Below are 19,916 nucleotides of genomic sequence, written 5' to 3' on the forward strand. Positions count from 1 at the left end.
TTAAATCCCGACGCCTCGGGTCTCTAGCACACATAATTTGGAAGTTTACTCATCGTACACTTTCGAGTAGCGACTAAAAATTTTCTTCAACAATGTGAAGTTCATATTCATATACCAGCTTGAGTGGGTCCTACTTACTCAAAACACAATACAAAGTCAAGTCAAGTCAATTCTTGAAAAGCTGTTTAACATTTAACCTACACTTAACAGCATCCAAATACAGATACATAGCCAGTGGTCCTACTAAAATTACTTCATTCATCCAATGATGGAGACAGCAGCAGCAGCAGCAGATCCAGTTCTATGCGAATTTGAGTTTGAGTTTTGAGTTATGGCGGACAAACTCACATGAAGTACACAACATTGGTTTGCTCAGATATCATCAAGCTGCCCTTCTCATGCATAATCTACACTCAGGAACCAATATCACAATTTCATTTTTCTCATCATAGCCATATCACTGAACTAAATATAAAAACCTTACCTTCAAAAGGGACATGATCTCGGCTTCTGAGTAGGGAGCATCCCCCCCACAGTTGACAACTCCAGCAATATCTGCAATTGGCATTTGTTCGATGTGTTGTGCGTGTCTATACTTCCCCAGAGCAGCACTGAATGCATTCAGCCTGCAAATGTAACCAAAAGAGTTACAAAATCATATAGGTAATTGCATCCTTTGGTGGTTTGGTTTATAAAGTACATACCTGTTGCCTTCCCTAGCTGCTGGAGGGGCATCTACGTCCATCGCCTCAGCGACACTTCAAAAATCACACGATTAAAAACATTAGGGAAATGGTGTTGATACTTCTTTAACATCAACCACACCAAGCTGCATTGAGTAAATAGTAGACTACTTGTTTAATACTTACTCTGCTGTGGCAGGAGAATCATCGTTGTTGTTTGTTGTGTTCCCTCCATCATTATTACCAGCTTCAGTATCCATTTCCCTCATCCTCTCTTGCTCACGCTCCTCCATTTCATTCAGTTCTTGATGATATATTGCAAAGTTTAAAACTCGAAGAGCAGCTTCAGCATCAGATTTTAGCACCTGATCAGAATAAAGCATTTCAAGTCCCATAAACCTTCTCAAAAGTGTATAAAAATACTTGGTCAAGAACACCTCAGAATACGAAAGAGTCCGTAGTTTGGAACAGCTTTGGTAACATAAACTAAATGCCAATAATAGCCAACTAGTAAGAGTACCTCTCTCTGCAACTTCAGTTTAGCATGGGCAGTTGAAAGACGAATTATTGTTTCCAAAGTTCGAGCAGTGATTGGAAGAGTCCCTCCAGTCTAGAAATATTGGATTGGAATATATTAGATATTGCAGCTTCTTGAATTCTAAATGTTCTAACCAGATCGAGTGAGCATATTGCAAACCTTCACATTTGAACTTGCACTTCTAAGTTCCGCATATGCAGTTGCTATGTGTTCAGATGCCTTAAGAAATCAATGCCGAGAAAATGAGAATGAGAAAAGGATTCAAAATCAAGGATCAGCTTCTAACATGATGTGAACAAACAATTGAAATTAAATTTTGATATTTAAATGACGCAGAGTGGTGCTGTAGCTAACAATGCATAGGCTCAATCAGTATGCTATAGAACATCACCTCATCAGTGAGCTCTGGCTGAATCCTGTTTTTGGCATAATGAATGTACTTCTTTAGAAAATTGATTGTGAGGGTGTCACGTTTGACGCGCTTGTCAGATCTTCGCCCGTGAAGCATTCTGTTGTATTTAACAAAATGAGAAGAGCCAGTATCGGAGTCCTCTACCTCTTCGTGTCTTGAAGTTTCATCTAATCTTGTGCCTGGAAAGAATATCAATCTACTTATCGACATGCATAACTTAAACAGCATTAGGCATTTCAAGTCGAAAAAATTTATATGAAGTTTAGCACACCTCCATCAACCACAGAGCGATATCTATGCATACGGAGGACATGTTCTGAAATCTGGCGATCAATGCCGGGATCCATTTGATCCAACACAATGAACAGCAAGTCAAAACGAGACAGCAGAGAATCTGGAAGCCCAATATTCTTTGTTGGAGTTAAAGATCGGTCATACTGTTCACAGAAAATGCATGGAATTATGGTAAACAGAACAAACAATTATATGCTATATATTAAAAATGTTTTTAGATACTTACAGTTCCATATATAGGATTTGCAGCTGCCACAACACTGCACCTAGCGTTCAGTGATGCATGAATGCCAGCTTTGGCAATCGTCACAGTTTGCTGCTCCATCACTTCATGGATAGCAACACGATCCTGGTCATTCATTTTGTCGAACTCATCGATGCAAACAACTCCCCTATCAGCAAGAACCATGGCACCAGCTTCCAGTCTTCGCTCCCCTGAAATGAAGAATTTAGTCTCGTAAGCAATAACAAAGTCAAAGCTTATATCATTACCATGAGCAGGCATTACCTGTTTCTTGATCAGAAGTAACTGCAGCTGTCAATCCAACACCAGAAGAACCTCGGCCAGTGGTTGATATGGCTAGAGGAGCAATATTCATGATAGCCCTCAGCAACTGAGATTTGGCAACCGAAGGATCGCCAACCATCATCATGTTAATGTCACTGTAAATTAGAACATAAAAATAAATAAATAAATAATAGGTCAAGGCAAATACACAGCAGGCAACTGGATAAAAACAGCAAAGCTCTAAAGAAACATAGAAGCATAGGCTAGACAAAACTGTGAGATTGACAATACTAACCCTCTCAAGTGGGTGCCATTTTTCAAGTTCTTTTCATTCCCTCCAAGCATCAACAAAATGACGGCTTTCTTTATCCACAAATGTCCATAGATTGAAGGTGCAAGGGAATTTGCAAGCAAATCAAATGTATCATGTCGTTTTGATATCTGTTTGATGTGTTTCATGTCATCAGTTGAATACTGTAAATTGTGTGCCATCTTGTTGAGAAGAGACACATTGTTGGCTATAAGAACAGTCCTACATTAGCAGCAAGTAGTGTTTAGAAATCCAACAAATATTCATCTGAAAAAAATCACTATTGATTTTTCTTATGTGCAGATAAGAACCTGAATACTCCATTAACACTGCCTTTACTTTTCCCAGGAAGGGCTTTATATATCCCAACAATTGCCACACGGTCTCCGGGCTTGCACGAATCCACCAAGTCATCCTCCAAAATAACATCTACAGTTCGCGGAAGTTGACCTGGAGCCGAATTCTCTGGTACCTCTTGCATAGAAAGTGTCTGGTGATCCTTATAAGTGCATAGTCCAAATTCAGTTACCAACAAGTTGCCACTATCATCCTGAAACAAGCTAATTCTTAGCGGATTTCCTTCAAAATCATATCATTTAAAATGAAATGTCATGGATTTTGATCTTACTCTTGTTGGATACACAGAACCAGTTGGTAAGCCAATATTAGATGTAATGTCTCTGTACTCACGCACTGTAAATTTCTCAGTAACAGGACAGAAGTGGACACTTTTGACTACCTTCGGCCGAACAAGAGAACCTGCAAACGGAACGGACAAGTCCAGGTGATATCATTAAATCTCTGTATTGCTTAATAAACTGCAAATGTTGAAATTAAACTATTCCCAGAATCACTTCAAGCAGAATTAGGAACGAAATGTCATTCAATCAAGGAGTGGCGGTAAAGTAGTATAAGGAAATTACATTTTGTGATAATGCCCTCAACGCAGACCATTGAACCAATAAACGCAGACAAAAGCTCTCTCGGGGTTACCCTCCGAGAAACGAAAGGACCTTCAAGCCCAACCAAAACTTGCTCTCCTTCCTTCAGATACTTAGAGTTCATGCTCCGCACCATGTCAGTCACTGCGTCACAGAGTGGCTGCATATACTCGCTTGGAGTTTGTAAAAGCCTGCAATTGTAATAATAATAATGGAAAAAAAAAAATTCACTACGAATTCGTTGCATATCACAAAGGAGAGATGCTGGGTGAAGAAGAAAGCAAACATAAAAATTGAACACACAGCAAGTCACCTGCGAGCCAAATCGGTGCCTTCCCGGTGGTGATAGAAATGAGAAAGATTAACAACACATCGCCGTCGATTTTGAGTGAACATCAATTCGATTGATTTCTTAAGATCAATGTTATACTCCTGATATTGATTCGTTTCACAAAAGACATCGATTACAACCAGAGCAACATACGAAGCCTAAACAAAATTAATCACTGTAAAAGAGATAGAGGCTTACAGTTTGCTCGAAAAACTTGAGAAAAGTCCGCTTGTGCGCCGTCCTAACATCCTCGCTCAGATCCATCGCAAGCCTCGAACTTTGATCTCAGTTGCAGTGCCCCTGTAAATGCGTAGGTTTCTTCCAGACCGCTGCGAAATCTAAAACCTATATTCGTTGGCGAATACAATCTGCAGGGCATCCCGATTTGGCGGGAAAGAAACTATATTTTGGCGGGCAAAGTATGTTGGGCTGGGCCGAGCATTTTACATATTGATTCGCATTAATTTCACGTATTGGGCCCAATGGCCCATAAAACTAATTCATTAAAATAAAACGCGATTTTGGTTTGTGAGGTTACCTGTAAAATATGACTGTAGTAACAATTTATATAATATACTACTATTTTATTTTCTTAAAAGAAAAATTATATTCAACTTAAAATATTATATTTTATATTATTAATATAATTTTCTTATTTTACATTTAACAAAAACATATATTTCATAAAAAAACAATAACTAAAAGTCATCCTACATATTGTATTTATGAAACAATATGTTGACAATCAATTTTTTAGATGGTGACTTAGGATTAATCAGGATATTAATAAATTTTCTATGACGTCAAAAATCGCAATAGTTATTTTTTTTTTATCAATTTTTGGGGTAAATTTCATAATCTCCGATCGAACTTACTAAGCAGCAAACAAGAGCAACAAAACAAATCCTACTAAATGAATCTGTTACGGAAATTTTCAGGAAATCAAGATGAGATAACAAAGACAAAAGAACACAACAATTTGGTGACCCAGTTTGATCACGATGATCTAGGGCGCTGCCAAGCCAGGAATTTTACTGTACGCATACACATGTTAAAGTGAGAATACATGGATATTTATAGCCTAAGCCTTTGACAATAATATCCAAATCATATCTCTAAAATCTAAAATATAATATCCAAATCATATCCCTAGATTTTAGAATATAATCAGGCTTCATATCCCAACAATCTCCCATTTGAAGACTGATTTCATCTTCCACTTCAACATACCTCGTCCAATCTCCACTCCCCACCATTCGGTGTTCTGATTCGAATCATTCATTTACCTACAATTTTCAGTGTCTTATCATCTACAAGATAGACAACACCAAAATTACCTGTGGTATAGGATTCCATGATTCTCGAATCACTGCATGAGTGGAATGACGCTCCTGAGACCAAAATTCATGACTTCATTGGACTGCTGACGCTTAGAATCAGCGCATCGGATATCTCCTCTGTTGCGTTTGCTGAACCCTGATCCTTCTCCGGCGCTCTGCACTGTCGTTTCAAGTGCCCCTTGTAGTTCCAACATACCACCTGACTTGCATCTTCTTTGTCGTTATTCTTCGGCTTCAACTTTGACTTGATCTCCACCCTTTCCTTTTGCCTCAAATCCAAATTCAGTCCAAAGGGTTAGTCGAACCGCACTCATCGTCTTCCTGTCGATCTTCTTGTATTCGGCTTTATCCATGTCTTCGGATTTCTCCTTCGATACCGCATCTAGATCTTTACCATTCATGTAATCTTCTATATGCATATTTTAGAAACCGAAGTTCATACCATCGAATACCTTGACAACATGACAATCACCCATCTTGACTCCTTCTTGACTCCCACAAACAAACCTAAGACTCACTTGATATGAGAGCACATCTTTGATATCTTCTCCGCTGCATTTGCCGAAAAACCCTTATCATTCCCTGCCTATCTTGCACCGCCTATCACAAAGGGACCCGCTGCCTGACCTACCAGTCGGGACCGACCCAACACCGCCAGGAGACTTTCAACACAAGGCACTTCCACAGTTACAAGGGATTCCCACAGCTACAATCAATATCCGATGCCTCCTAGTCCACCTTACAAACGAACCAGGCTCTGATACCACTTGTTATGGAAATTTCCAGGAAATTAAGATGAGATAACAAAGACAAAAGAACACAAGAGTTCGATCACGATGATCTACGTCTGGGGTCTGGGGGCGCTGCTAAGCAAGAAATTTTACTATAAAGTACGCAGACACACGTTAAAGTGAGAATACATGGATATTTATAGCTAAGCCTTTGATAATAATATCCAAATCATATCTCTAAAATTTAAAATATAATATTCAAATCATATCTCTAGATTTTAGAATATAATCAGCTTCATATCCAACAGAATCATTTATGACAAACAACATCTAAAAATATAGGAAGTTTGAACACTTACGGTCACAAGTTCATTAGATTATTAATAAAAATATAATATATAAACATATTTAAATAAAAAAATTTAAACCCAAATAGATAGTGTATTCACTCAACACCAAATTTTCTATTAGATTTTTAATTAATGTTCAAAATAATAATACTTTCTCTGTATATTTAATAAGTTTATCTTCATCTTTTGTATCATTGTACCTAACATTAAAATCTTTATTTTTTAAATTTATATAATTTATTATACAAATGTCTAATAATTTTTTTTATCTTTTATTTTATATTATAATAATTAATATTCAAATATTTAAAACAAAAACAAATATAACTTTTAAAATGAATGAGTACAATACGTACACACTATGTACTAAATGAACACATCCAAACAAAACCAAAACAAGCCCATTAAATTTGTAATAAATATATATATATTTCCCATTCTAAATTTCAGATTATTAAATTTCAAAACTGTATAATTTTTTTCTTTTAAAACTTTTCTTCTTCTACTCCTCTAAAAATAATTTATAAGAAAAAATATCCAAAAAAAAGTAAAAAATAAAATAAAATAAAAATTAAAAAAAAAAGGTCTTGGAATTAGAATAAATTCCGAATCAATCTTCCAAAACAATTTGGTAAATTTCTAGTAGTGATAAAACCATATATCAAATTTTATTTATTTAGGTATTCTTTTTTATAAATTAACTAAACAAATATATTGTTATTAGTTTTACATATAGATATAAAATAGATTATTAGTACACCTCCATCCCCTACACCATCCTACTTCATTATTCAATATCTGATTGGTAGACTTTTATTTGCTGGTTTTGATTTTGTATATTATTATTATTATTATTATTATTATTATTTCTTAAGTTATTATTTGAAAAGGTTTTATAATTTTTAATTGGGATAGGAAAAGAGAAAAAATAATAATAATAATAATAATAAAAAATGTATAAATAATAAATAAAAAATAGCAAAAAAATAAAAATAAAAAATAATATATTCGAAATTAAAATTAATATCATTTTTATTTTATTTTTTATAAATTAACATGAATATTTACCAACTTATTAATCAAAAAACATACTATTTCATTCAAATTATATAAGTATTGAATGTAAAGTAATAATTAAATGTGAAACAGTAAATTTTGTCAAAATTAGTAACATGATAAATTTATGACAAACTAAAAAATAAAATAAAAATAAATTCGGCTGGTAAAAGAAATAAATATTATTTTGTAACTAAGAAAAACAAATAAGAAAAAAGTGAAAAAAAAAAAAAAAAAGTTCCAGGGCGAGAAGAAAAAAATTGAAATTACAATTTTAACCTTCATTATTATATATAATCAGCCCCTTCCATCCATTATCGATCAAGAATTAACAATCAAGAAATATGGGCACGGGCAGGCGCAAAATCGCCATGGAAAAAATCGCGAAGAAGTCGAGTTTGCAGGTGACTTTCAGCAAGCGGAGAAAGGGGATATTCAAGAAGGCGAGCGAACTAGCCATTCTCACCGGTGCGGAGGTCGCCATTGTCGTTACTTCGCCGGCGGACAAGGTTTTCGCCTTCGGGAGTCCGTCGGTCGACTGGGTGCTCAACAAGTATCAGATGGGAGAAACGTCGCCGGAGATGATGCAGGTAGAAGTGGCGAGGAGGCTGGAAATGGAGGTGGAGGCGAACGGACAGTGCTGGTGGGAAAAATCGATTGAAGATATGGAATTGTACGAATTGGATGAATTCCTCGCCGCCATGGGAGACCTGCAAGCAAGAATTAACCGACGCCTTGAAGAGTTGAAGACGACGGAGAATTTGTGGAATGTTGATTTCTTCGAATCGGTGAATTCACAGGCGGTTGTTCCTTCGACGACGTCGTTTTGTGTATCTGATCTATTTGATGATCATCATGAACCTGCTGCATTTCTACCAAATCCGGAATCCAGTTCAGTTGTTCCTACGACGTCGTTTTGTGGATCTTATCTTCTTGATAATCATCGACCTCCATATCTGCCAAATCTTGGATTCAATTCGGTTGTTCCGACGACGTTGTATTGTTTATCTGATCTTCATCTTCCTGCGGCGGATAATTATCAATCTCCATTAAAGCTGCCAAATGTTGAATTCAATGGTTCTGAATTTTATGATCTTGGTTTGGAGGTGAGATCGACTTAATTCCTGATTCAATCAATACAATTTTTGTTAAATTTCTTACAAGAACTGCAATTTTGTAGGGAGAATTGCTGAGTGCCACGGCCGAGGCTGAAGCTGATGTTCTGTTGCAGAATTCAACTATGGCTCCTTCTTCGGATGCAAATTTTGATTATGATTTTGGAGATTTTGCTTCGTTCTGGTGATCGGATTTACGCTTGGAGTTCAATTCGACTAATTGATTTGGGGCAATTCTGAAACCCTAATTTTGCAGCTGTTTGGGGTTTACTGCTGGAAAGAAATGCGTCTGTTCTTCAGGTGATTTTGTTATTATAAATAAATACAATTTAAATATTTTGTGTTTATTAGAGTAAACAAATGCATAAATTGAAGTAACGCGTTGAAATTTATGTGTTTTTTTTATTTCTTGATGCACAAGTTTGAGATAAACTAATAATATATATATATATATATATAATTGTATGTTTGTCTTATGATTTATTATTTTAATGCATTTTTTATTATTATTATTTTTTTGTCCAATTCCATATGTTCATGTTACAATTCAATAAAATTTTGGAGTGATATATATTATATATAGGTATAGGTGTAGGTATATAACCATGATTCTTACACATGAAATTGCTTCTTTATAAAATTTTAAATTAAAAGGTGTGCCAAATTTCACTTTGGAATTATGTTATGAATTTAGGTTTTGTTTGGGAGAAGTTCACATCACGACAGGATGGTTTAATTTTTGTGTATTATCATATTTTAATTTTTATATTCTTTTTCAAAATTTATATATGAATATTGAAAAACATCAAATATAAAAATTGGCAATAGAAATAAATATAATATATTATAATATTTTATTTAATAGAATTACAAAATATTTTAAAATAGGCAAATGTTGTATGATTTCGAAAATTCAGCTACTATGTAAGAATTAATTTCGGAACTTCCGATTCTAATATGTTCGCACATTCTTATAATTTAAGACTATTTTAAATAATTTAAATAATCCTAATCTTTATTAATTAGAGTATTACGGTTGTCATTATATATATGGTATGTATTGCAGCATCGAAAAAAATAAATAAATTCATGATTCTGATTTAGATTTCTAAATATTAATACATGTAATGCTAAACATTAATTGTTGTAAAATCATCATGCTACTAGCTACAGATAATATTTTAAGTACATAAAATATTAACTTACCATTGTAATATAAGCATATTTGGATTCATCATTCAATATTTGATTGATAGACTTCAAAATAAACTAGTTTTGATTTTGCATATTATTATGATTATGTCTTTAGTTATTATTTGAAATAATTTTATAAATTTTAATTGGGATAGTAAAAAAGAAAAAAAAAATATGTATAAATAATTTTAAAAAATCACAAGTATTGAAATATTCTAAATTAAAAATAATATCAAAATAATTTATAAACATTGATATTTAATTTACAAATACTTTTTAACCAAAGAACATACTCCATCAATTTCTATATCTTTTACAAAAAGATCATTTTTTCTTTATATTTGCAAAGATCAAAATGTCCAAATTATTTAAATACTTTTACTAGCTAATAAAACATATTTCAATTGGAATAAGAAAAGTTTCTATATCAAATCACATAGATCTATGTGGGGTGTGTTTGTTTGAGAGTTTGGATTTTTGGTTGGGATTTGAACAGTAAAAAAATTAAATTTGAATAGTTGTATGATGTGATATAAATAAGAATTGATTTGATGTTTTGAATGTAAAATTGATTTTTAATATAATATAAAAAAAATAAATAAAAATTTGATTTGATGTTTTTGGAGAGAAAAATTTGTGGGAATAGTAGAAATTCCACAAAATTCCTCAAACAAACACAGCCGTAATGAAAAGTGAAGGACATCGTTCCAAGAAATACTGAACAAAATGCATGGTAAGAATAAATCTCTAAAATAATATAGCTATATATATTTAGGTTTGTAATGCGAAAGAAATAACATTTTAAATTAAAATAAATATGTAATATGCTATTAATAAAAATATAGAATATATGACAAATAGATTCTATCATAATACTTCATCTATGACGTCAAAATGTACATTTACTTATTATTTTCGTTTATCCATCTAAATATACATATTTTTAGTAAAAAATAATCATCTACTAATATCAAAATATCATAATAAATTACAAAAAATATATTATTATATATATCATTTTATATATAAAATACATAGGTTAAATATATTAAAATTTTCTTACACTTTCCATCCACCGAATCTCTCTATTTTTTATTTTTATTTTACAAATATATATCCAAAGTTGTCCGTAAAGAATCGCATGGTGGTATAGGGGTTAGATTTGTGACAACCGTGAATTCCCACGACATAATATATATATATATATATATATAAATAAGTGATTTTGCTATTCATATACCTAATTATCTATTAGGTGAATGAAAACGCTAACCGTTTCATCAATAGCTGCTGTAATGTGTGATCTACATCACTGTCAGATCATTTTTCTCTTGCAACACAAGACGTCTCCCCGAGGATAATAATCCGAGTGATTGTGCTATACTCTTCACCTCTGCAATCATTGCCACAACATCGTTGAGCTTGTTCACCGCAGCGCTGGCCGATATGGCCATCGGAGCAGTGACAGAGCTAGGCCAGACGAAAACATGACCAGTATTCTTACAGCACGCGAGATCGAATACGCAGCCGCAAGTGTTGGGGTTGCCTGAATTTTTAACTTGGTTAGACTCAAAGCATTAATTTCTACGGAAACATACGGCAGAAACTACCTTTTCAATCAGACCGAGCACGCCGGGATTGGAAGGATTCGACCCTTTTCCTCCCTCAGTTTGGATGACATCGGCGCCTTCTTGTTCGAGCTGTTCAGCCAGCTTTATCTGCATAAAAGGATGGATTTGTCACATGGTAATGGAGATGTAAGAAAATGAGATTAGGATTCGTATTCGTATTCGACTGAAGGTAAAGATCTAATGCCTGGTCGGGAAGGGTGAGTGTATGAGGCACTGTGACTGATAGTGGTGTAGATGGAAGAATCTCTTTAGTCTCCTTCGTTTAACGAAGAATCTGTACAATACAATCCGAAGTGTGAAGTTACAGAGTTGGAATTAGTCCTGCAAATGAATGTAGAGGTGCCCTACCTGGTCGGATGAGAAAGTGATTCCGGATTCATAGAACGAGTCATAGTTTCCGATTTCTACCTGAAATGGAATTGTGGATATGGTGTAAGATATTTGATTATCTTCTTGATATGATTTTGTATACAAGGAGAAAAGTTTAAAACAGAGTTTGGAGTCCAACCATGGCGGCTCCTGCTTCCACTGCAGCAAGAAATTCCGATGGATCGGCAGAAGAGACACAAATCTAGAACATGGATCAACACAGAGATGTTGCAAATATACCAGAAAGTCAGGAACACTTGCAGAAAGTGAGAATTGAGCATTTGAATTTGGTGAATAATCAATCAGGCTTTCTTACAGGAAGAACAGTCAAATCTATTGCTAGTTTCACCAAATCTGGTTGGCAAGCAATATCCACATGTGTTGCCCCTCCCTTTCGGAACAAGAACAAACAGGAAAGACAAATCTTAATCAGGTAAACAACGGAATATCCACTACACATTTTTTCATCTCTACATTAACAATAATCGATGAAATAGACACTGAATTTCTGCAAGCAAGGAGAAGAGAACCTTTTCTGCAGCAGTTACAACAGCAGCTACATTGTTGCTGTCGAAATTATGCAATCTGGAGATGATCTGCAATGGAAGAAGTTACACAACCAAAATCAATCACACAACAGAGATTTGGTTCAAAATCCTATAAAATGGCGGGGAATTCAATACGCAATTCCAGAATGTAATGGTGTTAACTTTGAGAGCTCTTCTTTCATGGAACTCCTTTAGTACTTGATCTTTGGAGGTTGAGAGCAGAGCCATTGTTGCAGACGAAGAATTCGTTCTTCTGGAACATGCTCGTCTCGGAAGGCGGGAGTCGAATTGCAGAAGCAGATTTTGATTCGGTTTCAAAATGGAGCAAGCCGCTGCGAAATTCAAGGAAGTCATCGTCATCATCTTCCTTGGTATTCCTTCTTCGAGTGCAGAAATGGCAGATGAAAGAGATAAGGATAACCTACTGAACTGAAGAGTGGGAAATCAAAACGAATTACAAATTGAAATTTACTGAAGAATATAATTTGGGAATTAGGGTTTGGAGGACTTCGGCTGTAGTGAGCCGAAGCAGCGCCGGCTCGGCTCGGCTCGCTGGAGCTAACTAGCTGGCCTCCAAGCGTCTGATCATGATAGATGTGTATCTGAATTGATGACGTAAGGAGTTTACTCCGTAGGTTCCATCATGTAATGTTGATTGTGTAACGTCATTTCATCAAGGTAGTGTTTGTTTCTTTCTATTTTGAACATAATGATTATTTTATACGTTTAGTCTATTTTCTAATTTAGCAAATACATAAATAATTAAAATAATTTTACATTTTATACATGATTTTAATTAATTATTTTAAATTATATTTTGAATATTTTATGTTTTAAACTTACAAATTTCAGGAAAAAGATAAATAGATAAACAAACAAATAAAAACAAAATAAATCATTAGAGTAGAGCTGCAACCTGCAGCAAACAATTATTGGTTATGTTTACTTTAAAAGTAGTACTCCTTTCGTCGCGTAGGAAAGGGTAGCGTTTGTTTTTTACTTTTGAATATTAATATTATATTAGATTGTAGTAAAAAAAGAAAATACCGGTGTAATATAAAAATAATGATATTTATGTAATATATTGTAAATTGAAAGAGTATTTATTATGTTAAATAGCTAGTACAATTAATAAATTAAAAAACTACCAATTACTTTTTTTTTTCTAATAAAAAATTTTTTACTCATAATTTTTGTAAAAAAATATCCTTAGTTTTTATTTTAAAATATCGAATAAAATAATACTATTTGATTTTTTTAAAAAAAAAATTACAATAAAAATTTTAAATTAATTTAGTTATATAATGTGATATAAATAAATGAAATGTAAAATTATTTATTTACTATAGTATAAAAAATAAAAAAATAAATATTTGATTTGATTTAATTACTTTTAAAAAAAAATATTTGATAAATGGTAAAATTTGTTACATCTTTAGCGTGTGTTTAATTATAGTTTAAAATTAATTTGAAATCAAGAGTTGATTTAATTTTTTTTTTAAAAAATAGTATTTTGATATAATATTTTAAATTTTTTTTATTAAAAATAATAGAACATTATTGACTTTAATTTGAAAAAAAAAAAAAAACCCTTATGTTAGCATCAGAATATTTGTTCAAGTTAGGAGACCCACAATCATAAAAATCGAATCTGTAGTCAATTCTAATTAAAGTTTTTCGCGTTCTTCCGACATGAATTCATGCCGAAGGGACTCTAATCTTCCCCAAGGATCAAACAAATTAAATCAAAAATTAAAAATGAACAACAACAATGTATACATAAACATCATCACAAGGCTTAATCAGTAAGAAATGAAAAAATTCCTTAATCTCCAATCCATATGATATTAATTAATGTGGACTGAAGAATACTTTAACAATATTAATGGATCATTCCTCAGAATTTACAGCCACAGCAGAGGAAGAAGAAACAGAGCCTGGAGACCAGCACTACCGCCTCCAAAATCGACACAATCTTGAAGAGACACGTGTCGATCAACCAATGGCGCAAACTGAACCGCCGCTTCCACCGGAATCCGGCGGAGGTCGCCGATTTCCGCCGCCGCCGCCGCTCGCCGTCGGGATTACTGATACTACTTTTCCCGTTTAGCCTTCTGAATAGGAACGCAAAACTTGATGATGGCTTCTTCCCCATTCTTTCTCTCTCTCTCTCTCTAAAAAGTATATATATATATGTATTTTGTATGTATTATTTCTCTTCTGTAGATTGTGGATTGCAGCGGGAGTTATAAAGCGGGTTTGGGTCTTTGTATTAATGGCGGGTTTGAATATTTCTTGGTGTACAACTTTGACTGGGGGTCCTCTTGTGCGGATGAATCTACGCCGTTGACGTGTGAAATGGATGGTGTGGATTGCTTGGGTGTTGGAAGTCCAGGGAGCTTGGAATGATTTGTTCTTGGGTTGTTCTGGAAGGTGTGGGGTAATTACCTTTTTCTTTCTCGTTTTTCCAACCTTCAACGACACCGCGTTCGGACATTGAAAAAGTACTATGTCCACTACGATTTTGCTGACTACACACCACATCAAGTAACTGAAGGTGTGTTTGGCTGATCTTTGAATAATTCTCCGTATTAATAAGGAGTAAATATATATATATTTATTTTAAGATAAAACATTAAACTAGTTACTCCCTTAAAAAAAAAAAAATCAATTTTTTTGAAATTATCATAAAAAATATTAACTTTTTTTAATTTATTTAATAACTGTTGAGATATGAAGTCTGATTATATCCTACTAGTAATATGATTTAGATATGATTTAGATATTACATCATATATTTAGATATATAATTTGGATATTATTGGCATAGGCTTATACTATAAATATTCGTGTATTCTTACTTTAACATGTATTTGCGTACTTTATAGTAGAATTTCTGGCTTGGCAGCGCCCCAAATGTAGATCATTATGATTTAACTGGGTTACCAAATTCTTGTGTTCATTTGTCTTTGTTATCTCATCTTGATTTCCTGAAAATTTCTGTAACAAGTGGTATCAGAGCCTGGTTTGTTGAGAGGGTGGATTGAGAGGAATCGGACATTGGGTCGTTGTGGGAATCCCTTGTGACCTGCGGAGGTGCCTTGTATCGAAAGTCTCCTACGGTCTGGTAGGTCAGGCAGCGGGTCCTTTATGATAGGCAGTGCAAGGTTGGCAGGGAAGGATAAGGGTTTTGGAAAACGCAGCGGAGGAGATATCCTATGTGCTCTCATATCAAGTGAACCTTACGTTTGTTTGTAGGAGTCAAGATGGATGAAGTCGAGTAAAAGAAGATCGACAGGAAAACGATGAGTGCGGTTCGACTAACCATTTGGGAGAATGTCTCGACTTAATTTAGATTTGAGGCAAAAGGAAAGAGTGAAGATCAAGAATGATCAAAGTTGAAGTCGGAGAAAACGGACAAGAAAGATGCAAGTCAGGTGATATGTTGAAACTGCAAGAGGCACTTGAAACGAGAGTGCGGGGCACCGGAGAAGGATCAAGGTTCGGCAAACACAGCGGAGAAGATATCCGATGTGCTGATTCTGAGCATCAGCAGTCCAATGGAGTCATGGATCTTGGTCTCAGGAACGTCATTCCACTCATGCAGAACATGGAATTCTATACCATAGGTAATTTTGGTGTTGTCTATCTTGCATATGATGAGACATTGAAAATAATAGGTAAATGAATGATTTGAATCAGAATACCGAATGGTGGGGAGTGGAGATTGAATGACGTGAGCCATGTTTTCGGTCTGAAACGAAATCAGGTTTCTGTTGAACAATTGGATGAGGCAAGTTACTTGACAGTTTTTTGAACCTAAGTCGTGGAAGGTAACCTAAAGATCCATTGTGGTGGCCCAAAGGAGAAGAAATAGAACTCTCTACATGACGAAAATCATGCAAGACGGAATCAGTTCCGTGGCCATAAATAATGACACAAATTTATGGCATTCTCGTCTCGGACACATGAGCGAGAAGGGGATAGGGAAGCTCATGTCAAATGGAAGATTGTCAGGTCTCAAGTCTGTCGATATTGGAGTATGCAATGACTGTATCTTTGGGAAGCAACGACATGTGACGTTCTCAAAGGGTAGGAGAAACTTGGAAAAGGAAAAGTTGGAGTTGGTTCATACGTATCTGCGAGAACCAACTTTTGTATCGACCCTTGGAGGCTTACAGTACTATCCTGTGGTAATTGATGACGTTAAAAGGGAGGTATGTGTATATTTCCTTAAGTGTAATTATGATGCTTTTGATACCTTTAGGAGGTAGAAAGCACGTGCAGTGAGAGTAGTAAGTCGATTTATGAGCAATCCTAAAAGACGGTCTAAGGTGGTGACCTTACATGAATTGAGGTTGTGTTCAACCTCAAGTGGCCTCGATGAGTGAAAGAGGCTTGGCGCCGTTGTTGCCGATGAAGTAAAATGTGGAAGTGGAAGATGCAATCAGTCTTCAAGTGGGAGATTGTTGGGATATGAAGTCTGATTATATCCTAAAATCTAGTGATATGATTTAGATTTTACATCATATATTTAGATATATGATTTGGATATTATTGGCATAGGCTTAAACTATAAATATCCATATATTCTCACTTTAACATGTGCCTGCATATTTTATAGTAGAATGTCTGGCTTGGCAGCGCCCCCAGTTGTAGATCATTATGATTGAACTGGGTTACAAATTCTCATATTCTTTTGTCTTTGTTATCTCATCTTGATTTTCTGAAAATTTCTGTAACAATAACAAATTATATAAGTTTTATATTTTTCTTAAAAAGTTCATATCAATTGAAAACATGTGTTTAAGAATGAACAAATGACAAAATGAGTGTATATATATATATATTACAAAAATTATACTTTTTATCGGGTCTAAAGATCTCATTTATCTTTTGCATTATTATACCAATAGTAAAAATATTACTATTATATTTGTATTATTTTTTTTTACAAATATCATTATAATAGTATTATAAGATACTAGTGGAATATTTTTGTTATTCTCTTTTAATTTATACTACGATTTTATATAATAATTAATATTAAAAATATATAAGACGTCAGAACCGGAAGAAGATAAGGATCAAATACTAATATTTATCATTAGAACCGGATGAAAATAATATTTCCTCTGTCTCATAACAAATTATCAATTTTTTCATTTTAGTCGGTCTCATATTAAAATATTTTTTTTTTTTAGTAATTGTATTATTTATTTAACATTACAAATATCCTTATAACTTACAATATATTACACAAATATCATTACTTTTATATCATACAATACTAAGATTATTTCAGTCATTTTATTTTATTTCTATTTATATTATAATATAATATTAATATTTTTAAAACAATTTTGGAAAAAAAAAAAAAAAGCAATCGGATACACATTATCTAGCGGAGGAAGTACTAATATTTACTCAGGGTATACACGTTATATGGCGGAGGAAGTACTAATATTTACTCCGGGTGTTAATCACTGGTCCACCACTCTTTACCAACTTGTACAATAGAGATACCACAGAGATAGCAAGCAAGTCTATTATCAATATTTAATTGATGATTTAATATATATATAATTAAAAAAATGCTTACCTACTTGCTACTGGTCAACAAACCGAGTCAAATTAAATAATCTGAATCATTAGCAATAATATTCAAATAAAATAAAAATGATAATCGCAATTCGTAATTGGAAATAAATCATACAGAATTTATTTGACCAAAGCCCACTTCAACTTTGGATCTAAATAAAATGAAGCTGTTCTGGGCCTGTTTGGGCCAAGGCCTAGTATATATATATATATATAAGAATTTTGACTAAATTGTTCAACATTATATACATATTATTTGGACTTTGTATATACTCATATATATTATATATATATATCTAATATATGCTATGGTGCTTTATTTTAAACTCAACAATTTGTATATATGGAGTCAATATTTGATACTCTCTCCGTCCCATAACAAAGTATTTATTTTTTCTATATATTACACAAATATCATTACCTTTATATCACACATATTAATAAAGTTATTTTAATCATTTTTATTTTATTTCTACTTATATTCTAATATAATTTTAATATTTTTAAAATTACGTACAAAAAGCAAATAAATACTTCTTTTTGAACGGAAGAAATATAAATGACCAAAATATATTTTATGATTCCTGCGAACATGTAACGATGATTCTCGTCAAAATGTTATTTATTTTATATTTATCTTTTTGGGTTGTATTCATGAAATGTTTACTATGTCGGCAAATGGCTGGTGGGATTCTTATTGCAAATACTAATAGTTTAGATAATAATTTAATAGGATATTCTTGAAAAAAAAATTTTAAAAAAATAAAATAGAAACATAAATAAATATTATATATATTTATTATTTTTATATTATTTATATAAATTTTTATACAGTTTAATTTAAAAGAATTTTTATTATTCATATTTTTTTAAAAAAATATCAAATTCAATTTTTATTTTTATATTATATACAAATTAATTTTACACTAAAAATATTATATCAATATTTATTTATACCATATTAAATAACTATTTAAATTTAAATTTTTTATTATTCAAAATTTTAATAAAAAACTCAAATATGCAAACAAGCATCTTTTGTATTTTTTTTTATACATTTTAATAAAAAAAACTATATCAATAATAGATAATATATATTATATTTGTTGTAATACTAATTGAAACAAATTCGTATATATATATATATATATATATTTCTTTTTTATGAACACACTCAACATTCACACTCAATTAAACTATTTTCTTAAAATAAATGAATGAATAAATAAGAATGAAAATGCACTAACATCCACTTGTAAATAAAAAATGAAAGCATGCAAGTCAGCAGTCAACCGCAACAATTGTTGAAAGTAACCGAACTAGTGAAACAATATCACTCAAACAATTTTTTGTAGAAATAATTGAAGTACACTTTTTAAAAATGAAAAATAAAAAATAAAACTATATAAAAAAAACTATTTTTATTTAAAATATTTCTTTATACTATTGAATTAAATATTACATTAATTAATTTTTTTTTTTTATTTTTTTTAGTACGGACGAAATCCAAACACGCCAGTCCACGTCATCACTGTGTTATTGCAAAGCAGTTTCTTCCAACTTGTGCATGTGTATCTTGTTTCCTACTCTCCCGTGAGTCCCGTCCCCACGTTTATATATAGATTCCTTTGTGATAAGAAAAAATAATTAAATAAGCCAAAATTATTCACTATATTATTATTATTATTGTAAATTTATATATAACTTATTTGTAATAAAAAAAATTTCTATTTACACTTATGCTTTAACAAATAATAAAAACTAATTAATTAATATTTCAAATTTATGTTTCACCTACCACATTTTAACAATAAGATACGAGTAAATTTTTTTTCTTTCGGATTGCGCAGGTGGTCAAATCGGCCAATATTTAAATAGGGCAATGTTCGAATCAACAATTTTAAAACCAATTTTCTTCAAATCGTATAATTAAATATTATATAAAATTATATTATAATGTTACT

At 32.6% G+C, this 19,916-nt stretch overlaps 3 protein-coding genes and 1 pseudogene across 3 annotated transcripts; 1 reads left to right on the forward strand and 3 right to left on the reverse strand.

Moving 5' to 3' along the window:
• Positions 1 to 166: 166 nt before the first annotated feature.
• Positions 167 to 4,371, reverse strand: LOC127253980 (DNA replication licensing factor MCM3 homolog 2). The gene is made up of 16 exons (XM_051278813.1): positions 4,216 to 4,371; positions 4,000 to 4,118; positions 3,669 to 3,877; positions 3,374 to 3,504; positions 3,057 to 3,295; positions 2,731 to 2,967; positions 2,436 to 2,590; positions 2,154 to 2,362; positions 1,905 to 2,070; positions 1,613 to 1,812; positions 1,381 to 1,440; positions 1,204 to 1,293; positions 870 to 1,048; positions 705 to 758; positions 485 to 626; positions 167 to 407 (listed from the first exon to the last, which is right to left on the reverse strand). Exons 1-16 carry the CDS (start codon positions 4,279 to 4,281, stop codon positions 345 to 347), a joined length of 2,319 nt encoding a protein of 772 aa, XP_051134770.1. The 5' UTR covers positions 4,282 to 4,371; the 3' UTR covers positions 167 to 344.
• A 3,467-nt stretch (positions 4,372 to 7,838) lies between these two features.
• On the forward strand, positions 7,839 to 8,983 carry LOC127254845 (agamous-like MADS-box protein AGL61). Its single transcript, XM_051280154.1, has 2 exons — positions 7,839 to 8,600; positions 8,675 to 8,983. Exons 1-2 carry the CDS (start codon positions 7,839 to 7,841, stop codon positions 8,795 to 8,797), a joined length of 885 nt encoding a protein of 294 aa, XP_051136111.1. The 3' UTR covers positions 8,798 to 8,983.
• A 1,898-nt stretch (positions 8,984 to 10,881) lies between these two features.
• On the reverse strand, positions 10,882 to 13,009 carry LOC127254726 (uncharacterized protein ycf23-like; annotated as a pseudogene).
• A 981-nt stretch (positions 13,010 to 13,990) lies between these two features.
• On the reverse strand, positions 13,991 to 14,586 carry LOC127254769 (uncharacterized). Its single transcript, XM_051280042.1, has one exon. It carries the CDS (start codon positions 14,504 to 14,506, stop codon positions 14,249 to 14,251), a length of 258 nt encoding a protein of 85 aa, XP_051135999.1. The 5' UTR covers positions 14,507 to 14,586; the 3' UTR covers positions 13,991 to 14,248.
• Positions 14,587 to 19,916: the final 5,330 nt, after the last annotated feature.

This window comes from Andrographis paniculata, unplaced genomic scaffold, assembly GCF_009805555.1.
Source record: "Andrographis paniculata isolate CXL003 unplaced genomic scaffold, ASM980555v1 Contig52END, whole genome shotgun sequence".
Taxonomy (NCBI): Eukaryota; Viridiplantae; Streptophyta; class Magnoliopsida; order Lamiales; family Acanthaceae; genus Andrographis; species Andrographis paniculata.